Genomic DNA, 16,130 nt, shown 5'->3' on the forward strand with positions numbered 1-16,130 from the left:
AAAATGTATTTTATTATTATTTGAATATATTTAAGTATCACATTTTGCTTTATATTACAATAAGCAATCAATAGGCACTGAAAAAATAGTAATCACTATTAAATCTAATTAAATGTTGTTTAATTCCATCCATCCATCCATCCATATTGGATAACTCCCACTTTGTAGAGGCTGCTGGCCTCTATTGATTTTTCATTCTCAGGGCTATGACTTCATCTTGCCAGGCATAGATATGCTCTTGAAATTATCTCCACTACACTGGGTGGAAATATAAAACTATAGCAACTGCTTTATGAATCGAGCCTACAGTATTTTACACCCAAATGAATACTTATTTTGAGGAATCTGATGCTTCTTGTTTTATGTTACTGTATTGTATTAGTTTGTTTCTTTCATTGTTCGCTGTGTATTTTCTGGTTGGGTTCTGAGTTTTGTGTTTTCAGTGTGTGTACTTAAAGGTGAGCTTGTGTTTTGTCCTTTCATTTATGGAGGATGACATCTGATCTGAGGGTCTCAGGATAAGATAGAGGGTGTAGTATATTGAAGTAGCTGTGGTCGAGATCAGGTGTTTCATTGTGATTATACTGATCAGGTTTTTCATTAACTCTGGGTCTCCCTGTCAAGGTAATATTTTACACTTGGAAGCCTAAGTCGAGGGAATTGGGGAATGGCTTGAAGAGCTGTGGAACCGAGTGGGGAAAAAACTGTGCCAGTAATATTAGATGCGATAAATTGGGTGACTTGTTATAATGTGTCCCTGTGTTGCACAGGGCAAGTTTCAGCAGCCAGGTTTAGAGGTTTCTTTCTCTGTGCATCTGTCATGGAGGATGTCATTAACACTCTGGGTTTGTGGTTGATGTCCCACCAGAACAGCCTGTGATCAAAACATGTGCACTTTTGGTACTCTGGACAAAATGCAAGATGTGGCTTCTTTAAACAGTGTTGCTGTGTATGTTTATTGACACACCTAAATGAACTCATGGATACTCGTGTATTTATACACATCTGTGTTTTCATTTTTTGTACTTGTTGTCAGAGCCTGCAAATCAGGCGTACCATAGCGTTGTGCATTGGTAGTATGATATATAATATATTCTGTGTGTGCCCCTATTTCATGAGTTTGCTTGAGAATCTGTCTTTTGCAGTAGAAGTGGGTCTGTGTTTAAACCCATGAGGGTTCACTACGGTGATCCATCTCCCTCCCTGTTGGTGCCAACACTAACACACTGTGGCATATCTTTTTAGTGTCATTTTGTTTGTGTGTTTATGTGAGTGTGTGTCTGTAGGTAATTTGTTACGTCTGCATTGTTTTTTTAGCATTATGTGAATGAATTTGTCGTTAATGCTCACAATGACAAATGGCCACCATTTTTCCATCTACACTTGTAATCTGTGACTGTCCACTAGTATTCATCATAATACACCCAAAATACACTGCATCAGTTCACTTCATAAGACAACAGAGTACTACACACTAGCTAAATCTCTCTGTAGAGATGGAATGCTCTGACAGTCGGATGGTTGTCAGGATAAAAAGGCATTTTTAGTGGTCTTTCTTATTTCTTTCATTTTTCTCTTCGCTGTTTACATCTCGCTCATCTTTTCTTCCTTCCTCTCTTCAGCTTCTTAATGATTTTACAAAGTGAAACTGTGACTGCTGCTACAGACAATGAAACAATTAGAAATATATATTTATATACGTGCATTTTAGTCATAATCTCTTTGTTTCAGTGGAGCTTCTTGTTAGTTGTACTAGAGTAGCAGGTTACATTTTTTTTTAAGGTCAAAGAATGAAAATTAACAATGCAGAAAAACAGAAACCTGCAGCGATGGTGATGACTTATGTAAACAATGACAAAAAAGGTTCATACAGAATATACAGTAAATACTAGTTATATCATAAACGGGGCCAAGTCAATGTCATTCAAGCCAGCAAAAATCAAATAATGCATTCTGTGTTTCTATTTTTAAACACAACTTTGATCTGGTTATATAACTTTACTGCTGATTTAATAAAAATAATAATTTGTTTCCATTGTAACATACTATATAAGTAATAGTATTGTAGTAGCATTGATACTTCAATACTTTTTCAATACCAATATTTAAAATGATACATTATTATTATTCGATTGTATCAGGTACCATCGAAGTACGAAAAAATCTGATTTAAACCAAGGTCGTGTAAATGAAGCGATAAGGGAGAAAAAAGAATAACCTGCTTTAGTATCGAAAAGATATTGAGCATTGAATAGATACTTTATTGATCCCTCGAAGGGAATTATACCAGTATACTTGTGTTGAAGTTTAAGGTTTTGGTATTGTAACCACCTTAAGTTAGTTGTAGGTATTTTTACATCTATCAAATTAGACTGTGAAGGAGATGAGATGTATGTTGAACTGTGAGAATTCGTCCCAACTTGAAGTGACACAAGGATTCATTTCCAAATCAGAAGTGACAGGAGCTGTCACTACAATAAGTACACATGTTCAATGTTCTGCCAATGACTTCAGTCAGAGAAGAGCCGCAGTACAGAAAACCCTCAAATGCTCCCGGGACAGGGAGTTTGTGATGTTCAGAGCTTGAATGTGTGTATATTCCCCTCTCCTAAAGTCCTGACCACTTGTCACAGGGAACAGCAGTGGATGTTGGGAAGGAATATTCTGTAACAAATCTTTACATTACTCTTCCCCGGATCATTAAATCAGTCACATGGATGTACCACAGCTTATATAACAGCTCATAGTTTGATCTAATTAGGTTCTTCTCTGTGTGACTCAATGCCTTAATATGTTTTTAGATGGGATGAGGTTTTACTCAGCTTGTAAGATCGGTTTCTATCAAATTTTCACAGAGTTTCTGGCACTTGTTCAGCACTTTTATACTTATTGTTTGTGTGGGTGTGAATTATTGAAGGGCCCTGGCAAAAATGCAATAAATATCAAACCTGAATTCAGCTGCTTTAACCTTTTTGCCTTTAATTTCCACACGTGCACGTGGTTATTGGCTGTTTGCTTCAGTATTCTCTGCTTTGGAATTAGTATCTGAGGTCTCTGCCTCTACTGGCTTCTCTCGGTGTCTACATGATTTTTTTTTTGGCCCTGCTTAAAATATGAGTCTGTGTTTCACTGTGAGGATATTTAATCAGATCTCCGTTTGTGTGAGAGAGCTACGATAACACACAGCAATGATAAGCTAACACACAAGGCACAACAAGGAGATCAAGGAACACAAATGAAATTTGAGATGTATGTCACACTGATTCTACATATTCTCTACTGTTATTTTAACTTTTCATTACATTTGAAATATATGCTAATGTTGTATATATGTGCATGTTGAAATTCTGTTTCGCTAAAATCTGGCCTGTTGATAAAAAATAATCACTGATACTATAATATGTAACATTTCTATATTAAAGAGACCTATGTAGCTTGTTGAGTACACTTGTACTCAATGTTCAAACCCAGATAAATATGTTATTCTATTTAACGTAATGGTTGCTTGGCCATAGCATCATATCCCCTTTATCCCCTTTAGTTGCTGTAACTTCCGGAGAAACAAAAGGAAGTTGGCAGATGTGACTTAATGTAATGTGAATAAAACTTTGGTACATCACCTCGTCCTTGTACCTCAAGTCATGTCGGATAGATTCTACAAAACATTGCTGCACACCTGTAACTCCAACACAGAGTGCAGTTTGATTTCTAACCTCCAAGTCAAGATCTTGGTGATGCTAAGTACATTCTGAATTGACACCTGTTACCCCATTTCAGTCAGTTTACATGTTGCTGTTTTCTGTTTGTATGTGTACCATTAAACGTCTGGTTTTGTTTTGCTGTGGCCGGTGTGTGTTGTCTTCTAGGCTCATGTGGTTCAGCGCTGACTTGTCCATCAGGTCAGTATTATTGGCTTTAAAAGGTTTTTAATACTGCGGTTTAAACTGACCTCATTGGCAGATTTTCTTTCTCTGTTAAAAGTCAGATTTTAAAACTGGTAGCCTGACCTCTTTCGTTCTGTGGTTGTGTGTTGCTGTCACTTCTTTTCACGTCCTTGTAATCATTGTGTTCAGGAAAAGTGTTGTGTCGTTGCGGCCTTGCTGGCAACTCTCTAGTCACGTATTTCCAGTGCTGTTGTGTCTCAACCTTTTCTCTTCTGTGTCTTAATGGTATCGACTTGTCGGATGTGCTGTTCTCTTTAGTAAAGCTGTGTTCATATATGTTACTGTATATATGTACTGTATGTATATATGTGTTTCTATTTTATTGATGTGAGTCAGTCTGTATCTGTAAAATCATGTCATCATATTCTTAACACAGATTGGAAAATGGAAATAAGCTTTGGTCACAAACTGCAGATTGACCTTGGTTATTTTTTGTTAATGGACATTTTTTGTATCGTGTACGGTACGGTGTTGCCCCTGAAATGATAGTTTGATATCTAATCAGTAAGCATGTTACACTTCCTTACCAGAGGTTTTCTGAGGTAAACAGTGTCTATTAAGAGGGAAGTGAAAAGCCCTGCACAGCAGCACCTTATATAGGCTTACTGGTTGTGAAATGGCTTGATAAACAATCAGTGTTTCCCCTGTTTTACACACAGGAGATAAGAAATCCTTAATTACAACAATCACCTGAGGCAGTAGTGTAGTGTGACACACTTTTCTTGTCCACGTGAAGAGTCCTGTTGGACCAAAGATCACATCAAAAATATTTGAACACCCACGAAACCCCCCAAGTATATTTGAAAAGAGTAAATAAAGATTGAACTACATACAGGTCCTAAATAGGATTGTTGTTACCGGTTTCTGAATTACAGTGATATGTACTGTAATCATTCACTTTAACACCCTTTCAAATACCCTACTGAGGGTCATTTGAAGCTGTTTGATATGAGGCACCTGTGAGATGCTCGAAACAAGAAAATAAATTAAGTGATGAGAATGAAAACAACAAAAGAAAGAAGAAAATACATGCATTGTGACTACATGCAAACATCTTAGTTTATTTAGCTATTAAAGCGAGTTAAATATGGTGATGGTATTAATAAAAGTGTGGAAATAAAGTGAGCCAGCGGAAGATAGGAAATGGCCAAAATGGGAGCGGCAGGGATCATTTCTACAGTATTGAGTGATGCATAGTGAGAGGTTTCAGTAATCTGATTATTTGGTGTAAACGGGCACCATGATCATAAATAAAGTAGCAGAACTGCCAGGATTGGATGTACAGCTCTTATCTCTGTGATGGATAGAAGGAAAGGAAAGATGGAGGCAGCAGTAAAAAAAATAAAAATAAGAGGGAGAAGAAAAGCTTGAAAGAAAATGGATTCCAGCCTGAGAGCAACACAAACTGGTATAGAATGAGTTTCCAGAAGGTGCTGCAAGATTTTTCATTTTCTGCTAAATGTGGTCAGCACATGGCTCATGCTGCTGTTGCCTCAGTACACACACACACACACACACACAGACATAAAGACGAGCACTCATTAACAAACATTGCAGATGATAAATGCACATAGAGAACTGGTTCATGAAGCAGCAGTGGTGGAGTCATAGGGAGGAGGAGAGGGGCTGCAGGTGGAGGCTGTGCTCAGTAATACAGAACATATCATGAACACATCATAGCACAGACACATCACTGTAGAATCTGAAATATAAGAAACACTGCATCACCCCCAGATGTTGGGCTGTTAAATTGAAGAGACTCTTGTCAGTCTCCAGTTATGTCTACCTCTCATATTCAATCATAAAACTATCAAGACACTTAGTGGTCAGATACAAGACAAAATAGAGTCAAACACATTAAATGATACTATTGAATATCAACCAAATGTGTGAAATATTTGAAATATATATAAATATACTTTTTTTATGGAACACCAGCCACAGAGCTTTCTATTCACTCCTACACTGGCTTCAAAAATTGAGAAATGGTTTATTAGAAGGATGACACATTTGTTTTCTTTGTTGTTTTTTTTAACAGGGAGACAGACATAGAATGTGAGCAGTCAATGCAAAGTGAAGAAAATAATTTCTTAATAGTCACTTTGAGATTGAATTTAAGAGTTTGTCTGAGATCCTGAGAGGTTAATAATACTAATCATTATAATAGGAATAAATTGAAAGGGAAAAACAAGGAGCTGAAGGGAAAAAAGGAGTGGTGCATGGGAAGGAGGCTGTGGAAGATGAAATAATCTTATTTGTTTGTTAGATAAAACCTAATGCAGTGCATAGTTCACAGAAACACAAGAACATCAACTCCTGACGCATCTGTAATGTGAGGAGAGGAGAAGAAGAAGAAGAAGAAAAAGGGAGATATCTTTTAGCAATTCAGTTTCAACAGTGATTAAACCACTTGAGAATAAGAGCTCAAATAGATACATCACTACACCAGTGACAGGGGCGTAGAGAGGATCAAGAGTGCAGAACAGTGCACAGTATTTTCTCTTCGGGGCATTGAAAACATCTCGTGCAGGTCAGCCACATTACTCTATTGTCTGATGAATGAATACGGGGGTGGGCATACAAACGCCAACACACACACCACAGACACAAACCGCAGGAGCTTTTCCTCTGAGATCAGACGGGCAGACAGCGCAGCTCGTGGCGAAGCGTGCTCAGCTATGAACGCCTGCCAAACTCACAGTGTGGGCGAAGCTTGACTGTACGGAGTCTGACATTTTTAGCCTCTTAGAGAGGGGCAGAAGAGCCAATGAATGTAGTATCATATTTCCTACATACAGCCTTGTGTCTTGTCTTAAAGTGTTACATTATTGTAATGGATTTAAATGTGTAACCCAACTTGAGCTTTTAGTGCAACTGCATCCTGATATGAAGAACTTGTGGATAATTTGGGAGGAACAATTGATGTTGAGCAAGTGTTGTGTTATTGCATTTGTCTATTTTTCAGAGCTGTTTGTGTTGTAGATGTGCAATTTATGTTCTGTTTTTATCTTTTCACTCCTAGTGGAGAAATGAATGTCTCTTCTTCAAAAAGCATCTCTATATTACATGTCCGTATGAAAAATAGCGTCCGTATGTATTTATGTGTACACTCTCCTCCTCCTTTGTGACAGTTCTCCCCTTTCTTCATTGCAGGCCGATGCAGCCACCAGCTTTCTGCGTGCAGCTCGTTCAGGGAACCTGGACAAGGCTCTGGATCACATCAAGAATGGAATCAACATTGACACCGCTAATCAAGTAAGTTTCATTGAGACTCACCAAAACAAGTCCTCAAAAAGCTGTTTGTGTACATGTGGGAGTAAAAGAAAAGATGCCACCCACAGATTTCATTTAACAACACAGCAAATTAAATCAGGGCTCATTAAAATCAATTACAGTGTTTATTTACTAGTCACAGTACTACAAAAACTACCAGCTGAGCTTACACAGAAGTAATGGCTTGATGCAACAAGTACATGCTCTCTGGAGGAGTCTGAATCCATTCTGAAAAAGTCAGAGCTATGAAAGTGAAAAGAGAATTTAATGTGAATACAATAATCTTGAACATTAACAGAGAAATATTACTCTGCATTAATAAAAAATAAGTCTTGCATACATTACACAAGTTAGCTGTTGAGGCAGTACAATTGTCAGTGTAATAAAAAAAAAAGAGTAATGCTGAACTCATGCACCCAGTAGCAGCAGATCAAGGCAAGAGAACTTTATTGCTTTAGTTGTTAATGTTTCTCAGGAGAAATTTCCAACGGTGCAGGTAAATTATATCTTTTATGTACTACAGGAGAGCAGAAAATCATTATACTTCGTAAGTCTTTTTCATGAAACCACCAGTTCCAGTTCTTACATTCATTAACCAGGTGCAGCACATTGGAAAAGGTTATGCCTTCTGGCTGGCTGAAAGACCACTGCCTTTGGGGTAATACAGTACATGTGAGGACTACTGGGCATTAGGCACAGTGTTAAGCAAAATGTTGGATAATGTTAGCAAAGATGCATGACATAATCTGGATAACAAAATTCAAAGATAAAGAACTTTCCCAAATCCAAATCTTCAAATTGTTCTCAAGAAATTAATTTGCTGAGTGGTAGAATATGTAAATATATTTAGAGTGCATCAAGTAATGTTCAGTATTTCTGGAAGAGAGTTTGGTATCAGTTCGAACTTTGGTAAATATCTGCATTTACTTATGTCATTATGTTGGTACATTACTGTAAATAATTGTTTGGATACCTTTACTAACACACTCTGCAATAAATTTGCCATCCACTGGGTAAGTGGCTTGTTCTATCGGCCAAGAGAGTTCATAAACATAGAACTTCATAGAATGAAGAATTTAATTGTAAATAAAAATAAATAAAGACATATCAAAAAGGTTTGGTCTGTGAGAGTATGGAACCTCTTGTCACCCTTCTGTGGGAAAGTAGGCTTTCCCCGAGTAAGAAGGTCATGGTTTATGAACAGACTAAGGCTCTAAGGAAGAACAAAATTTCAAGTCTTTAAATGAACTTGAAGCTGGACTTGAATGCACCACGTAATGTCCCTATATTCTCAGTGGAATACCATTCTGCAGTCTTAGCAAAGTGTGTCAAATAAAAGACCAAAAAGAAAATTAAAAATTCACGACTCCTAGACCTCCTGATTCCCTCTCTATCTTTGTGTAAAGTGGTGCGCGTAAATAATTAAACATATTAGATTATAGTCCCCTCAATCTTCATCTGTACCGTCCACTTTCTTGCACCTTGTTACATCATGACCAAAAACTTAACAAAATGACATGAGCTGAGATGAGAAACGAATGTGAAAGTCTGAATGTGCGTGGTTGGGACACAAACACTAGCTTGTCAGTGAGTTGTTGTGGTAAGGACCACTGTGGAGTGGGAGTGATGTTTGGTGAATGGATGGACAAGTGCTTTCATACACAGACAAAACACTGTCAGCGAGATGGGCATTAAGGATTCCTCAGTTTATGTTGATGCAAGCAACACACACACACACACACACACACACACATGCAGCAGAGAGAGAGAAGAGATACAGAAGATAGATGACTATTGAAACATCCTTGAAGATTGTAATCAGCTAAATAATTACTGTTGATGTGATGTGCGATAATTGCATTTCATACCAACAACGAGATCAGTTCTATTCCTAAAAGCTCTAAATGCGATTTTCAAATATGAATTATTTCCTCGTGCAGTTTTCGCTTCTTTTGGATTTCTTGTTTACGATTCTATTGATGGCTTCTTACTGTGGACTGAGGCAAGGGCAGAGATGGTATTTTTGTATGTGATTTATGTGAGTCTGCAGCAATAACCTGTCCTTGTTATAGCTAACAATCCTGCAGGCTTGATCTCTTGCTCTCTCTCTCTCTCTCTTTATCGAGGTATCTAACTACCTTGCATTGTTGTGCTGTTGTCTGTGTCACTGAGTATGCAGAAATGCACATAATTCACAGATGTAGGTGTTTGCGAATGGGGGTGTTAACGGGCATTGAAGGTGTTGTTTCTGTGTTAAAAACAAAACTGAGTCTCACTGTGTATTTGCTTTAGTCCCATGTGCGCACAGCAGACGTTCACACACTGCATTTAACAGTGTGTGTAAGTGCCACTGATACACAGTTTGTTTCCCAGCACTCTGCGCATGCTCGCTGAGAGGCTGTGTTACCCATTTGAATTGAGTGACACCGCAGTATCATGGGAAGGCTGAGAGCGGCGTGGATAACGGAGACTCCTGGTGGTCAGATTGGTTACAGCAGGCTGGTTGCAGCTCAGCAACACTACTAATAAAATATGTGGTCAGCTAGCCAGAAACACAATCAGACAATGTTGAGACTGCCCTGCCCAGTCCTTTTCCTTGCTCATCAGTGTCATCAGGTTGTTCATTTTGTCAGAACTGAGGTACAGTAAGTAGACGAGTGATTCTCTGCACAGCTCGAGAGGCATGCGTATGTTGCAGTGCTCACAGGGGAATGAGACTGAATGATACAGTGTGTGTTTTTCTCATTCTCCCTCAGTAACCATCAGTAATTTTGCTTTAAACAGATGGAATATGAACTTGGGAGTTTGACGGGGTTCAGAACACATAACAGCCCAGTTTCTCAGGCCACTGCACTAATAGCACATTTTGGCAGTAAAGTACATTATGTCAGTGGTTGTGGCAAAGAGCACACTGATCAGCCAAAGAGAGGACAAGGCCAAGGTAGCCAAAGATGGCCTCAGCATGGATGTATAGAGATTTCTGAGAGATCTTTGCACAGATCTGTTGCATGAATTGATTTACGATAGAATGTGTTGTTTCACGTGTGTATATTATTACATTAACTCGCTAGACCACAGATTAACTCATTAAGTTGTCCTGAGAGATGTGGTATCACATTTCATTTAATGTGTGATTATAATAATCCTGGTTATTAACAGGATTATTACACTATTGCTGAAGCTTAAAGAGACCGATAATCCTATGTTTAATCAAAAGTTAAATCCTTTATTACTATAAATGAATAATTCTTTAAAGCCCCAACAAGGACCTTTCATTTATTTGATTCTGGCAGCCCCTGTGGATAAAAGCGGTAGTGTTTTTACTGCCTCTTTTGATTGATTTCAAGGGGAGACTTAAATTAAGAATAATTATAGAGAAACAGACAATCCTCTGGTGGCCTTGTTTGTTTATGCATAAAGACACATCAGTCCTAAACTGAAATGGTTTCATAACCAGTTAAAACATCCAGTAGTACATTTAAAGAGTTGATGATAGCTAAGAGGATATTGCATCATATGTTTCTTCTAATTCTAATGGGACTAAAACTCTTTCTTTTCTCTTTAAGAATGGTCTCAACGGGTTACACCTAGCCTCTAAAGAAGGTCACGTTAAAATGGTCCTGGAGCTGCTACACGCGGGCATTGAGCTGGAAGCCACTACCAAGGTACTGTGTTCTCTCTGTGTGCTTACTAATGTAAAACAGCATTTCATGCTGAACTGAAGTAAATAAAACACATTAACTGTCACACCTTCCCAACATCTTTCTTAGCTTTATCTTAGCTCAACGCTAATTCAACTGGACTGCAACTGTAGAAACCACTGTAGCAAGTCTCTCTGAGCTGAACTCACATACCTACAAGAACTTTTTAAAGTTTGAGGAACAAGTTAAAGCAATCAGTGTTCCTTTAAAATAAAGTGATGTTTTACTTTTTATGTGCAATGATTCCTCAAAGTTTGTATGAGGCTAAAACAATATTTAGTATACTTATTTTATATTGACAGCTTTTGTTTAATGTCTACACTGTTTTGCCTCTAAATGGAAATATGAACAAAATTGTGCTGCTTTCACTGTCACAGTTTTTACCTTTATATACGGAATACAATACATGAGCTATAATAAGCTATAATATAATTCAGTGTAGAGATTTAGGCCATAAGGTTGCAATATTTTCTTTAATCTTCTTTTCCTCTCTCTCTCAATATTTCGGTGTGGTTTTATGCGTTTGTGTATGAAACTGTGTGTGTGTGTGTGTGCATGTTTGACCTCCAGAAAGGGAACACAGCTCTCCATATCGCAGCGTTGGCAGGGCAGGAGAAAGTTGTGGCTGAGCTTGTCAACTATGGTGCCAACGTTAATGCCCAGTCACATGTGAGTCACTGCACACTGTCCAGGAGTGGAAGTCTGTGTGCGCATGCATTTGTGTATTTCTGTGCTTGTATATGTAACACACTTGCTAGAGAGTTGTCCATATGTTTTATGTTTATATTATATATTGTTATTTGTTTGTGCCGTAACAGAAAGGGTTCAGTCCTCTCTACATGGCAGCACAGGAGAATCATTTAGAGGTGGTCAAATTCCTGCTCGAGAATGGAGCCAATCAGAGTCTCCCAACCGAGGTATGTGTCTCCTCAAACTGGCCATTTTGATTGTGATTTTGTCTGAAGTTGTCTGACGAATTACTAATACTGACGATTAGTAATTAGCTCCTGAAACGTCCAATGTGTTTGTGTGCTGTCACACATTGCATGAAAAATACAGTGAGACACTATGATGTGTTTACTGTACTGATGTGTTTACTGCAGAAAAGTTGTTGGTTAGGAATGTGTTACATCGTAAAAAAGAAATTTGGCATTTTCTGACACCTAAAATCCTTAACCTTATTTTCTGGAAACAAATTGCCTGTAAATGTCAAAGCTGTCATTAGCTAGAATTATGAACAAACATTATGGGATTATTTTCTAAGGAACACGAGTCCCATTCCTAGGTTCCATGTCATGTATCAAGGGTATTTTGACATTTTTCATCTTTGATAATGGAAAACTTCTGATTACACATATTATGTGTGTAAATAAAGATTGTTTTCATGCCAAGAAAAAAAAATAAAGCAACAGCATATTTTATTGATTAATTTCTCACTCCTGCCTTTCCTTGACCTTCCTACCTCCTCTGCCTTTTCTGTCATCTCATCATCTCTTTCACTCATTGTCCCTCTCTCAGGATGGCTTCACTCCGTTGGCAGTAGCCCTCCAGCAAGGGCACGAAAACGTTGTGGCACTGCTCATCAACTATGGCACCAAGGGCAAGGTTCGACTCCCGGCACTGCACATCGCTGCACGAAATGACGACACACGCACAGCCGCAGTGCTTCTGCAGAATGACCCCAACGCTGATGTTCTCAGCAAGGTATACACACACTGTGAGGCTATGTGTGTAATGATTTACTCAGTCTACTATCAAACTTAATGAAGAAAAGCATCTGCACACTCAAATATGTTCAGAAATCTTTCTTTGTGTACTCAGATAATACAACGAGCCAAAAGAAGCAGAAGTATGATGTTACAGTTAGAATGCACCTTCCATGAGAGCAAACACTAATCTTTAAAACTATGATGAAATATGAAATCTTAAAAAATCTAGTGTTTGTTCTTTTCAACTCTAACCTGAACTTTTATTTATTCTGTGTTTTGCATGTTGATGTAGCCTTGTTTTCCAGGTGATATAAATAGATTGTAGTTGTCCTTATTTACACTTTTCTTCTTGCATTTCTCCCATTGTGTCTGTTTCTCTGTAGACTGGTTTCACACCTCTTCATATTGCAGCCCACTACGAGAATATGAGCGTAGCCCAGCTGCTGCTGAACAGAGGAGCCAATGTAAACTTCACCCCCAAGGTCAGTTCACATCATGTGTTGAGAGAACAATAAAAAGAAATGCCTCTTAGATACCACCTATACATTTTGTTCTTTTTCACTTTATTTTTGGCTTGTCATATTGCAGTGTGCAATGATTACAACAGTGATGATTAATACTGCTGACTTACATCTCTGCTTCTGTAGAATGGCATCACACCCCTTCATATAGCCTCCAGGAGGGGCAATGTGATGATGGTCAGACTACTGCTGGACAGAGGTGCACAGATCGATGCCAAAACCAAGGTACTGTACCGCCCAGCTCCACTCCACTTTGGCATTTTTTTGCATGTTTAACACTTCCTCTTTCTTTCTCTTATGTCGTTTAACACATTTCCAATTATCCAATTTTTCTCTCTCACTCTGTGTCTTTCTGACTCATCTCTTCTTAGGATGAGCTAACTCCTCTCCACTGTGCAGCCAGGAATGGTCATGTTCGCATCATTGAAATCCTGCTGGAACATGGTGCTCCCATCCAGGCTAAGACCAAGGTAGATGAAATACTGCGATCCCTGTGGTTATCTTTTATCCATGATCTATCCTTGTAATCAGCAGTGATCATCAGGGTTTATTTTTAAAGATTTAAGACATTGTGAATCATGATCTGAATCTTGTAAAAGTAATCTGACTACAGAGTGCTATGCATACACAGGGCTTTGGCAATACTTGGCAACACTGAGAAATCTATCTCCAACTCTCCCTTTTTTTTTCCTGTTCATAACTTTTTCCTGCCTCCGTCTGTGTCCCATTCTTTCACTCCTTACAGAACGGTCTGTCCCCCATCCACATGGCAGCTCAGGGGGATCACATGGACTGCGTCAGGCAGCTACTGCAGTACAATGCTGAGATTGATGATATCACTCTGGACCATTTAACCCCTCTTCATGTAGCAGCCCACTGTGGTCATCATCGTATGGCCAAAGTCCTACTGGACAAGGGAGCCAAAGCCAATGCACGCGCTCTGGTAGGTTTTTTTTGTTTGTTTAAATGACTTTGAACAATAAATCACGATGGCACTGTGACTGTTTTATATCTATTGTAATGATTTATTTCTTAATTCAAGTTCATTAAAGGTGTGCAGTTTTATTTCTGTTTCGCTAACCCACAAAAACTGATCTTTTACACCCCCTTTTGCACCACATAAAACAATCACCATCACTGTAAGGACACAACTGTGATATTAAAGTAATGCTGGATAGAAAAATACATCATTTCGAAACTTTTAGTTGGATCAAAAGGCTTCATGTCTGTACACAGGTATAGTCTAGTTGTGAACTGTTTTCTCTCTCTTTCCAGAATGGCTTCACACCTCTTCATATTGCTTGCAAGAAGAACCACATGCGGTCCATGGACCTGCTGCTTAAGCACTCTGCTTCGCTAGAAGCTGTCACAGAGGTGAGACAATGTGACCACCAGGGACAGAGTATGAAAATGAAAAGTTTTCTGCCAAGTGGTATTAATAAATATTCCTCAACTTCTGTGGCAAGCATATATTTGTTTTGTGTCTGTATTTGCTGCTCCTTGCATGCAGATTTAAGGTCATCTTTCAAAAACTCTATTTTTCTGATTGTTAATAGGGAATATTAATGATGTCTTCCGCGGTCCAAAGATTTGCCTAATGAAGTAGGATGTCATTTGACTTCTCTGCAATGAGTTGATATTGAGCCTCGACTCTGTCTGTGTTTGTGTCTGCAGTCTGGTCTCACTCCTCTTCATGTAGCAGCATTCATGGGCCATCTTAACATAGTGAAGAACCTGCTCCAGAGAGGGGCTTCACCTAATGCTTCCAATGTGGTGAGTACCCCATTTTTCTACCCCCAAAGCTCAACTGAAGTCCTTTATAACTTTGTTTTTCATAGCCAGTTGAGTGTATTGATATTTTGTTCAGATGTACGACAAAAAGTTAGCTCTCTCTGCGTTCACTTTTTTAGGAGAGAGTGAATTCCACACTGAATTAAAAAAAATAAAAATTACTTGGGAAGATTTATTTCGTAGGTCAAGCATTTAACAATTAGCCATAGATGAATTACGCCTCTTTCTTGCCAGCGCAGAAAGCCAGTGCCATTAAAAGGGATATTGCTGAATAATAAGCATGACTTTTTTCTAAATAAATGAAATTAATAGACTGGTCTGAACCATTAAAACTGAACAAGGTGGATTTTAGATGGCTCCAAATTAAAAATCAAACTCAGTTAAAAAAAAAAAGAAAGGAAAAAAAACATTTTCTAAATTAAAATTTCAAATAAATCTGTATTTTTCTGTATAAAATGCTGAGCACTGTTTAGTAATATGTATTAAGTGCTGAATGAATTAAAATTTTCAAAAAATAAAAAAAAATAACGTACTATGTATGTAACATGTAAAGAGTGACTTTACATGTATTTGTCACAACCAGAAAGTAGAGACTCCCCTTCACATGGCTTCCAGAGCAGGACACTGTGAAGTCGCTCAGTTCCTGCTGCAGAATGCAGCTCAAGTGGACGCTAAGGCTAAGGTATGAGTTGAGTCTTGCTTAAGTCATCACAACCATAAACAAGCTTTGTGGAGGTTATTGCTGCCTTTTAAACAGCAGGAAACATTTTAGAAAACTTAAAGTTAGCATACATCAGTAGCAGATGTAGTAGTAGTAGTAGTAGTAGTATAAGTAGTAGTATAAAGTGTTACTCCATTACCTACTGCTTAACAATAACCATGTTCCTTTTTAAGCATAAATCGTATCCTCTTGTGTCCAGGATGACCAGACACCCCTACACTGTGCGGCCCGCATGGGCCACAAGGAGCTTGTCAAGCTGCTCCTTGAGCACAAGGCCAACCCTGACTCAGCTACAACTGCAGGCCACACACCCTTACACATCTCTGCACGTGAAGGACATGTCCACACTATTCGAATCTTGCTGGATGCTGGAGCACAGCAGATCAAGATGACAAAGGTAGAGAAGAAGTTGCATCATCATTAATGCTCACAATCTTAGCCTTAATTGGTATACAATAATATAACGGGGT

General features: G+C 38.4%; 1 protein-coding gene across 8 annotated transcripts in view; it reads left to right on the forward strand.

The window, feature by feature from the left end:
* ank1b (ankyrin 1, erythrocytic b) overlaps window positions 1-16,130 on the forward strand; it is a 68,267-nt gene that overhangs the window by 24,354 nt on the left and 27,783 nt on the right. For all 8 annotated transcript variants that reach the window (XM_019260183.2, XM_027278589.1, XM_027278591.1 and 5 more), the window contains exons 3-15: window positions 7,098-7,199; window positions 10,784-10,882; window positions 11,489-11,587; window positions 11,737-11,835; window positions 12,437-12,622; window positions 13,011-13,109; window positions 13,275-13,373; window positions 13,520-13,618; window positions 13,894-14,091; window positions 14,424-14,522; window positions 14,823-14,921; window positions 15,523-15,621; window positions 15,860-16,057. In XM_019260183.2, the coding sequence (XP_019115728.1) occupies window positions 7,098-7,199; window positions 10,784-10,882; window positions 11,489-11,587; window positions 11,737-11,835; window positions 12,437-12,622; window positions 13,011-13,109; window positions 13,275-13,373; window positions 13,520-13,618; window positions 13,894-14,091; window positions 14,424-14,522; window positions 14,823-14,921; window positions 15,523-15,621; window positions 15,860-16,057 (1,575 nt within the window). The remainder of the gene's footprint in view (window positions 1-7,097; window positions 7,200-10,783; window positions 10,883-11,488; window positions 11,588-11,736; window positions 11,836-12,436; window positions 12,623-13,010; window positions 13,110-13,274; window positions 13,374-13,519; window positions 13,619-13,893; window positions 14,092-14,423; window positions 14,523-14,822; window positions 14,922-15,522; window positions 15,622-15,859; window positions 16,058-16,130) is intronic.

The sequence above is a fragment of the Larimichthys crocea genome, chromosome IV (genome assembly GCF_000972845.2).
Source record: "Larimichthys crocea isolate SSNF chromosome IV, L_crocea_2.0, whole genome shotgun sequence".
Taxonomy (NCBI): domain Eukaryota; kingdom Metazoa; phylum Chordata; class Actinopteri; family Sciaenidae; genus Larimichthys; species Larimichthys crocea.